General features: G+C 52.5%; 1 protein-coding gene across 2 annotated transcripts in view; it reads left to right on the top strand.

The window, feature by feature from the left end:
* Ptpn14 (protein tyrosine phosphatase, non-receptor type 14) overlaps nt 1-9,678 on the top strand; it is a 171,736-nt gene that overhangs the window by 157,077 nt on the left and 4,981 nt on the right. Inside the window, exon 13 of one of the 2 annotated variants that reach the window (XR_002820174.1) lies at nt 852-3,909. Coding sequence is in view for 1 of the 2 variants with exons in the window: in XM_004626869.2 (XP_004626926.1) it covers nt 852-980 (129 nt within the window). In the remaining variant the exon portion in view is untranslated. Of the gene's footprint in view, nt 1-851; nt 7,635-9,678 lie in introns of those variants that run through there. The other variant, XM_004626869.2, reaches the window with a different exon arrangement.

The raw sequence follows: 9,678 nt of genomic DNA, 5'->3' as shown, positions 1-9,678 counted from the left end.
CAGAACTCACCGTGCACACTTCGAGTGGATTCTGGACAGCAAGGCTGGGGACTTGGGACACTTGTCCTGCTGGCCGTCCAGGAGAGTGGCAGTGGTGGGGGAGGGGTGTGGGGACTTTAGGCCCCATGAGCCACCCTGTTAGCTTCCTCCCCAGAGCTCCGTTCTCTGTGGACTTACACATAACTTGTCTGATACTCCAAGCATTTTTGATCAAAGGCCTTCCCTGCCAAAGGTGACGGATGCTCAGACACTGTGCTCCAGTGTGGTAAATCCTTGCAGGTGAATACCCTGCCTGATCGAGGTCCCAAGCCTAGCAAATGGCAGCCTGGCGCCACGCGCTAGCTACATAGTCATTGATGTCAAGAACATGAGTTGTTTTTATTAAGAACACATAGTGGTATGCCAGATCAAGCACCAAACTCTTTATAGACGTTTTGTCAGCTGAACCTGCAAGGTAGACACTGTTCCTTTCCCCACATTGTCACTGAGGAAGTGTACCCAAGAAGGGCAAGGCCACCCTGGTAGGGGAGAGCCTTGTAACCCTTATTTTACAGAAGAGGAAACTCAGACCCAGCGGTGTCTTAAGCCCATCCTCAGCAGGGCTGAGGGGAGCCAGCAGGCGAACCCCAGCCTGCAAGTCCTGTCTAGCAGAATGAATAAACTGTTTAAAATCTCCCACTCGTGCCACCCGGCAGCCACCTCCTCCGTGGCTGGTGCAGACTCATTTGTCCTGGCAGAGGTCTTTGATCTGGGGCCCGAGCCCAGGCGGCAGGTGGGTGGTTTCTGGAGGAGGGGGGAAGAGAGGGGTGGGGAGCCTCCGGCTCAGCGTTTGTCCTTTCTGTGCCCTGCAGAAGGTGGACGTCCCGGTGATGCTGCAGCTGCTCAGGGAGCAGAGGATGTTCATGATCCAGACCATCACGCAGTACAAGTTCGTCTACCAGGTCCTCATCCAGTTCCTCCAGAACTCCAGACTCATTTAGTCCCCATCCAGCGCCTGGAGAGGGACCCGGAGCCTGCAGCAGGAAGGCCAGGTCACCTGGCAACATTGTGTATTATTTTATATGAGATAATTTATTTTTTTCCTCTTGGAATGACTTTTATGAATTATTATAATGCGGTTTTCACAGCAATACAGTGCGTTGCATTTGAACCACATCTTGACTGATCTGCATTGTAAGACGTCAGGAGGGAAGGTTGCCCAGTGGGGACTTTGGAGACGGAGGCGCAAGACGCACATCTCTAGTGGAGGAAGTGGCAGCCAGATTTTTTTTTTTCTTTTGGCGGAACCGGGGATTGAACTCAGGCCCTTGCGCTTGCCAGGCAAGCACTTATTCTACTGAGCTATCTCCCCAGCCCAGCAGCCAGATTTATAAGCCAGCCTGAAATTCATCATCCTAACTGCTTGTGTTCCAAGTCAGAGATGGCAAGAAAAAGAATTCACCTTGGAATGGAAAGCAAAGGGGCCAAAGGAAGAGTCACTGTTCTTTTCTGTTTTGGCGGTTTGTTTGATTAGGAGGCGCACTTTGACAGTTCCCTCTTTATTTCTGCCCTCACCCTCAGTAACCTCCTTCCCACCACCCATATCCCAGGGCCCCAAGCTTCAGTAAGAGGTGGGAGGGGGTGTGGTAGTGTGGAGGGGGTCCTTGACGCCTTTCGGGCTGAGCGGGTCTCCTGGCTCTGTAGAGTCTGTCTGCTGTGTCTGGGGCCCAAGCCTGGAGCCTGCTGCCTCTCCCATTTGCAGACAGATTCTGATCTGGTGCTGGGGTTGGCCGGGCTGGGCTGTCCTGCAATCCAGTCTCTTCCCTGGTTAGAAGTCGAGTGGGGCAGTGTAGGAGAAGGAGCAGTCGGCATTGGTGCTGTGCTTTAGTGACATGCGGCGCCTGGGTGCCTGCAGGTCGGGCTGGGTGTGTCCATCTGTTGGTCCCTGTCAGAGGAAAGGCTGTAAAGGAAACAGCTGGGAAGCTGGTTTGCAGGACCCATGTGGCACTTGGCTGCCGGGGCCTGGCCAGCATCACGCTGTGCGGCCCTTGGTGGGAGCGGAGCTGATCTCACACCACGTCATGTCACATCACGTCACGTCATGGTCCTGGGAGGGGTGGATGCATCGCCCAACAGGCTCCCCACTTTGCTCTTTCTTTCCACGTGCGCTGTGCTCAGCCGTGGCCTTCGCAGCCCTCAGCTTGAAGCTCGGTTCACAGCTCTTGCCTGTGACTTCACTGGTTGGTGGCCTTCTAAATCCCTTAGTTTAGTAGAAGAAATCGTGGCTCACACTTCGTCCTGCTTCCTGAATGAATTTTGGGCCGTTTTCCATTCTGCGTATCTCCTTGTTACACAAGTTCTAAGTCCTGGATCTGTTCTCAGAACTGACTTAGGTGTCAGTTTCCTCCACAGCTGCCCTGCTTTGGGTTTGTTTCTGTTTTCCTGAGCTGAAAGGACAGAAGTAGGGTGGTTGTGTCCTGTTGAGAGAGCATGGCTCCGTGACTGCCTGCCGCACGTAGGATCAGGCGCCTTGGTCAGGACTTCCCTTCTGTTCTCCTGCAAGGCGTGACATTTGCTCGGGCGTACCTTCAGCTGAGCTTTGTGGATTCCAGGCTCTTGGTACGCTCTGGAAGGGCAACTGCGGGGCTCACGTGCGGCTCCAGTGCCACAGAGAAAAGGATTTTGTTTCTAGTTCCTTAGAGACTCTTTTGGTCCCTGGACAGTCTAACAGTTGGTCTCAGCTACTGGTTTATTATATGACGAAGAACGCCACTGTTCGCCTTTCGTCTCTGAACCTCAGCGTGGTCCCTGGAGAACTGGCTTCTGCGGGCAGCCCGCAGGTGTGCCTTGTCTTGGAGCTCCTCATGCTGGGCTCCTTCGGCCTCATCACCGCGCCCATCTTGGGCTTCCAGAATGTTCATGAAAACACAGGACATGGGGCGGAAGTGGATGTGGCATCCAACTTCCCGGCCAGAGTTTGTATGGAAACCCAAACATTAGTTATTCCATACATTTCATTAAACAACAACAACAACAACAAAAACACTTCCGGTTCTTTCGCACGTTTCACATTCCTTTTTGCCTCTCCAGTGAATGCCAACACGGCTCCTGTTAAATTAGCAGCAACCAGTTAGGTCCTTTCAGAGGCATCTACATAACAATTATCCGGAGATGCTTCATTTCTGGGCAGCAGGCCAAGGAATAAACTTTGAAGCACAGTGTGTTAGTTATGTAGCTAGACCTTTTGGAGTGGTTTCCTGGTGATGCATCAGGTCTAACGCTGGGACTGTCAGGGTCTATTGCTGCTGGTAGGATTCGAAGAGAGAAAATTTAAAGTGGAAGGAAAGATACCGTCTCGCAGACAAGCTGTCAAAATGTTCTCTGGCCTCTGGTTTTGGAGTTGCCTGGCCTCAGAGTTTTGTCCTTTCATTTGCCCTCAGTGAACTTTGTTGACCAAGTGTGTGTCCTGGTCCCTGTGGTTCCCGTGGTCCTCATGTCTTCATCCCTGACACAGAGAGGGGGGGCCACCGTTGGTTGTGCCCCAGCAGCGTTGGCAGGTGGTTGTCACCTCTACCCCCAGCTCTGCCTGTGCATAGGCAGGAAGAAGATCTAGCTGCCTGAGAAAGGGCCGCATGCTGGCTTTCTCCCATGAGAGTCAGGGTGGATGTGGGGCTGTGTGTGTAATGAGCAAGCCGGGGAAGGTGCGAACATTGCTGCGAAGATTATTATTTTGCCTAATAAGCTTCTTAGGCGCTTATGGAGAATTCATTTGTACAGATTTTATTGTTCTGGGTTGAGAAGAACAACTGACTGTGATCGCAGCGCTGCTGTCCTGCTTTCCCAGGGAGCTGGCTCTCTCCTGCTGCCTCCGGCACCCACCCACTGGCCAGCAGGTCTTGTGCACGCTGCTGAGGGCTGACATCTGCACAGGTTCAGGCTGCCTATATCCTGCTTATGCTCTACTTTGGCAAAAGGCCAACTGCCGCAGGCACAGCAGGCCACGGGTTTAGCCAGCGAGCTGCTGCTTCTTACCTCCTGTGGCTTAACGTGGGCTGACCCTGTGGAGGTTCCAGTTACTGACCCTGTTTCCCAGGAGTATGGAAACTGTAAAGGGATCACCTGAGTTCAGAGCTTGTCTCTTCCCCCTCAGTGAGGATCTTGCTGGGTGCATGTGAAAGCGTGTGGAACTGCCTGGTTGGGGGCTTCCCTCTGGCGATGCTCCGTAAGTGGCCACAGTGAGGGGCTTTGTCCTGGGGCAGGGAAGTTGCTCTTCATGTGAGGGGCTGGGCAGGCCATCAGGCGCATCCTTATGGGATGGCCCGTGGTTGTCCTTCGCTGATGCCTTCACTGTATCGATCTGGATTGGCTGAACATATGTAGTCCAGTGGTTACAAAGCCTGATGCAGGGGCCCCAAAGATGCCCTCTGTCAAAACAGCAGAGTAACTTCCCATTTCTGGTGGTGCGGTTGATGGGGACAGCTGGTGTCACTGATGATCTTCATTTGGAAAAGGCATGTCAGTCACTTGGGGCAGGTGAGGACTTCGTAGAAGGTGTGTAGGGAGGCTGGTCAGCTCGATGTCTGTCGGTGTCCTCTGCCTCTCATTTGTCCCATCAGGGGTGACTGTTGGGCAGAATTCCCAGAAGTGCCAAGCTGTGAGTGTCCCGTAGGGACTGCGGATTTCCCAGTGGCCTGCGTGGGGGTGGGGGCAGCTAGGTGGCTCCGACAGGCAGAGCGGAGCTGCAGCATGGGAACGTGTGGGACGCTTCCCGAGAGGAGAGTGGTTCTGATCTTTATCTCAGCCTCGAAGTCATTTGCGGGCCGGATACCTTGCTGCCTACTATGTGGAAAAGGCCGGCATGATGTGTGGCAGATGTGTGGCAGATGTGTGAAGGCCTCTCACTAATTCTGCTCTCTAGAATCACTTGGAGGCCACCGACACAGAGCATCCTGGGAAGCTCGGCCACACCTAGCTTCCTGGTACTTGGCTTTGCCTGCCTGTTCTGGGCTTGGCCCAGCCAATATACGCTTGCCCTTTGAAGCCAGTGGGCCATGCCTTTTACCTTCTCCAGTTTAAAGTAGCTGCATCTTCTCTCTCAGGATCCCACTAAAATGTCCCCTCGGGCCTGGCTGAGGATCTGACACCACTCGTTGAATTGCCTCGGTCCCCTGTGTCCCTTGGTGCAGGGAAAGGGAGGGTGTCCATCTGTCCCTGTTGTTCCCGCCTTTGCTCCTCCTCCCACTTTACAAAGAGACTGAGGGACACCGAGTTGTGAGGCAGGAGGCTAAGCTGTGCAAGGCCAGCCTGCATGTGACCCGCATCCACAGAGAAAGTCACTGTCCCTCTGCTTTACCCTGGCTTGCGGCAGGGGTCCTCCTTCCAAAAAGTGGCCCTGAAGTTTGCTTGAAGAGGAGCCCTCCATGGGGAGAGGGAGGAAGGGCTCAGATCTGTCCGGAACTTGTGTCAACGAGTTCGTGATTCACACTTTCTTGGACCTGTAGGTGCTCCTTTCTGGGATGTCAGGGTTTGGAAGTGGCCCAGGGGAAAGTGTGGGTGTCGCTGCTGGGTGCAGCAAGAGTGTGGCCAGTGTCTGAAGCTGTGCGCCGCTTGGTGGTGCCGCCGTCCTCACCTGAGGCAGCCAGAGCTTCTGCTTCTCTTCGCTGTGCTCGGCTGTCCACGCTGCCCGTTCATTTCTTTACCTGCCCGGCCCTGCAGCCCCTACCAAAGCATTGAACCTGCTCAGTGAATCACTGTCTCACACCTCTCCAAAATGTGCAGTTGGGAAATTAATTCTAATTCTTTTTTTTTGTTTTTTCAAAAAGTTCATATGATTTCAAGGGTTAAGATTTGTGAAGTGAAAATACCAGGAATGGAGGTAGCTAAAGAGCTGTCGGTGAGCCTGGCGTCAGACACACGCCTGTCATCCCAGCACTCTGGCGGGCCGAGGCAGGAGGACGGCAAGTTCAAGCCTGACCTGGGTGACTCAATGCCTTACGTAACCTTGGAGCACAGCTCAGGCCATAGACCCTGGCTCAATCCCCAGTGCCACCAATAAAAACCTGTCAGCAACCAGGCAGCCACCCCTAACCTTCTTTCTGCTCCCTGATGGAGATTGTCCTTCAGTGCCAGAGGAGATGAAAGAAAAGGCAGGACTTAGTCGTGCTGAGCTCCAGGATGGTGTGGCCCTTTGCACTGTCGGGTGAACTTCCATGGATCTGCTGTGGCTACGTCTGGTGCAGTGTAGATGTGAGCAGTCTGACTAGTATCTTACAGCTTCTTCCTGTGCCGTGGCCTTTCCACGCAGACGTGCCACTGAGCGAGAAGGGAACCCAGGCAGGCCGGAGAGCTGTCCACCCACCCGCCTTCCTACCCATCCCCTTCCTTCAGAGAACAAGAAGGCCACCTCTTCTGAGAAGTTTGGCTTGGCATCTTTCTGTGCTTTGCTGAAATCTCAGGGAATGCCACTTTGAGTTTAGCGAGGTGACACTCGGGACGGTGCCTGGTGTCCTTGGCATTTCTCTAGTGCCCTCCCGTGCCCTGCTGCAGTGATCCCCAGTACATCCGTCTCTGCAGCATCAACCGGAAGCTGTCACCCAGAGCCAGCACCTTCTTGTGAAATTGTGGCGTTCCCCTGCAGGTTCCTCCAACCTCCTTGCTGCTGTTAGGCATCTCGAAGGCTGCTGTTCATCAGAGATGACGTCCTGTGTCTGTCTTTCCTGCCTGCAGTAGCCAGCAAGCCCGTGCCGGGTACCGTGGGTGGGAAGAAGAGGTCTGTACATGCAGGTGACAATTACCTACGACCCCCTCCTGTAACCTGTGTAAGGTCAAATAAGAGGTCTATTGCTTTTGTTTCACTGGACTGTTGTACTATATGCTTCAGTATTCCTGGGCTTTTCTTTGGCCTGTGTTTTGTAAAATGTTGCAAATTTTGGTATACTTCAAAAGAATTCACTTGTACTGGTTTGGGTTTGAAGTAATACCCAAGACCCCAACCTAGGAACCAGTTGGTTCTTCAGGCTTAGGGCCAGCTTCCAGAAGCCCGCTGGCTCCCCACACAACCTGTGTCCGGGGCGATCTCGCTGGCTTTGGGGGTTGCGTGGCACGAGTACCTAGCACCTGTCATGCCCTCACTGTTAGTTGCATTCCGGGTTTGGGGTCCGGTGATGACCGCCTGCTACTTTGCAAGACGGAAGCCCGATTTCTTGACTACCAAAAAGACAGCCGTCGGGAGATTGAAGAACCGAGATCGATAGCACATTCCCTGAGTGGGGGAGTGGCCATCGCTAGAGCCAGGTCAACTGTACTTGGGTATAGACTCCCTTCCAATATATTTTCTCTCTCCCAATTTGATATGAAAAGCCTTAAGTAAAACTATGCATGCTTTTCCTATGTGCTACTTTGTATCAGTAAATAAGCTTATGCTTGCCAGTTTCGTACACAGGGATGAGGTGTATAAAACTGACTTCGACAGTATTGTTTGCACTGTTTCTGTCCATTTTTATAAAGTCTTATTTCAGTATCCGTCTTAGTGCAAGTCCTTACCACCCTCTTTGTTACTGTAAAATGTTTCATATGTGCCTTTACAAACGTGAGATCTTTTTTGTAAGAGATATATATTGATTTCCATATACAATAAACCTTTTGTTTTTCAGAGAGATTGGTAAGGTCTGACCTCTTCTGTAGCACGTCCGTGTGCATGAACGGAACACGCCAGTGTCCCCGACTAGCAAGATTCTTGTCAGAGCTGGAGGTGCCTAGCAAAGTGCTTTCTGGGATTTATAGCCCCCTTATTGCCACCCACCTTTTAGTCCTAAGTAAAACCACTGTTCTGGGAACTGGAAAGGTGTGAGGGCCAGGGCACCGGTGACAAACACAGGGAAAGGGTCTTTGTCCAGATTCAGCGACAACTCTCTGAGCTCCTGACGGGGAAACAGCGCCAGCTGCTCTGAAGACCCCGCACGCTCCTGTTTGTCTTGCGCCTTTAAAGGAAGAGCTCAGCTCGCTCTGGGTTTATAAGCTGCTGCCTGCCCTGCATTGTCAGCCAGAGCACAGGCAGTGAGCCCCTCGCAGCACAAGGGGCTGACGTTTGCTTTCCTGTCTTTGTCAAGAAGTACGGCTACACCCTCTGCTGGGGATCCTTCCAGCCCGTCATGCCAGGCCCGAGCACTGTGGAGCTCCCGAGGCAGCTCCCAGCACAGTGGGACAAAGATGCTGCGTATTGGCCACGGGGGTGGGGGGCTGTGGGGTGAGCAAACCTCATGAAACACACAGACAGCGGCTCGGCGCTGTGGTGCGTGCCTGACCTGGAGTTCGGGTGCACTCTGGAGGCTGAAGCAGGAGGATCCCTAGGAGTTCAAGGCCAGTCTGAGCTACATGTGAAACCCTCTCTCAAGAAAACACACACACACACACACAGCAACAATTCCAGGTGACACAGGGACTGTCAACAAAAGAATCACAGCTCTTGAAAGAAATGCTACTTTCTTTTAAAGGCACTGGTACGTAGAATGTACTGGTGAACATAGAACGGTCGAGTTGAATGGAAAAGAACCGACTCCCTACTTCCTGGACCTTTTGTGGACCAAATAGATAGATCGACTTTATTTTCCCTGATTGACAACCAGAACAGAGGGCAGGGCTGTAACTCAGAGGGAGCAGGGACCGATGGGAGACGCGCTAGTCTCCAGACAGACGTGTAGTGGAGCTACAGAAGGAAAACTGAACATGGAGAAGTAGTCCCACACCAGAGAGACACACAAGAAACAGAAACTCGAGACACACATAACTAAAATCAGTCAAAGCGCACAGAAGCAGGATCAAGCTCATCTAGTTGTGGTTTCTGGGGGTTTTTTGGGGGCGTGGGGCAGTTGACCAGCAATCGAACTCAGGACCTCACGCTTGCCAGGCAGGTACAGTGCCACCCGCTGTGCTCTTGGCCCCAAGCCCACATGTTTTATATCTTATTTACTTCAATTAAAAAGTGGAGAAAAGCAGACCTAACAGTGAAGAAACAGCCGGGGAAGAAAAGTGGTTTGTAGCAGCTACGGAAGCACAATGTCCAGGAGCCGGAGGGCCGTGGGGGGCTTACACAACACCTGATGGCGCACACCTGGATGACTGGACAGGCGGACAGGCGGACAAGCTCACCACAGCCTCATGAGGAACACTCGAGACTTGAGGTTGGTTGTCTTCAGGGAAGCCCAGCAAGACGAGTCTGGACGTGGAAGGCATCATTTGGGAGGCTGAGGCAGGAGGATTGCTGAGTTCCAGGCCAGCCTGGGCTCCACAGCTGTAAGCAATCTTGAACCTCATAGTGGGACTCTGTCTCCAAAAACACAAACACAAAACCTCACGACCATATTTTGAGTGGGACAGAGGACAGGACAAGTCCAGAAATGTCTGGGGTTATTTTGGAGAGAATTGTCAAAAAACATTCAGAACACACGCAAGATTAACCCTTGTAGGTCCTGAAAATTCTGAAGGCCCATAATAATTATTTTACTGGCAGCAAAACAGATGAGGAATGGATCCATGCAGAAAGAAACCACAATCTGCAGTAGCGGGACCTTTCCAAGTCAGCAGGGGAGCAGTGGCTGCCTAAGTGATGGTGGAAGCAGCTAGCAGCTTTGAAGATGGAAATGACAGTATAGTTGGGTCCCTTCATAAACAGGTGCCAAGAGATCAAAGACTTACAAGTTT

This window comes from Octodon degus, unplaced genomic scaffold (assembly GCF_000260255.1).
Source record: "Octodon degus isolate 3935 unplaced genomic scaffold, OctDeg1.0 scaffold00017, whole genome shotgun sequence".
NCBI lineage: Eukaryota > Metazoa > Chordata > Mammalia > Rodentia > Octodontidae > Octodon > Octodon degus.
The sequence above is the reverse complement of the archived record's forward strand: the minus strand, read 5'-3'. Positions and strand labels throughout refer to the sequence as shown.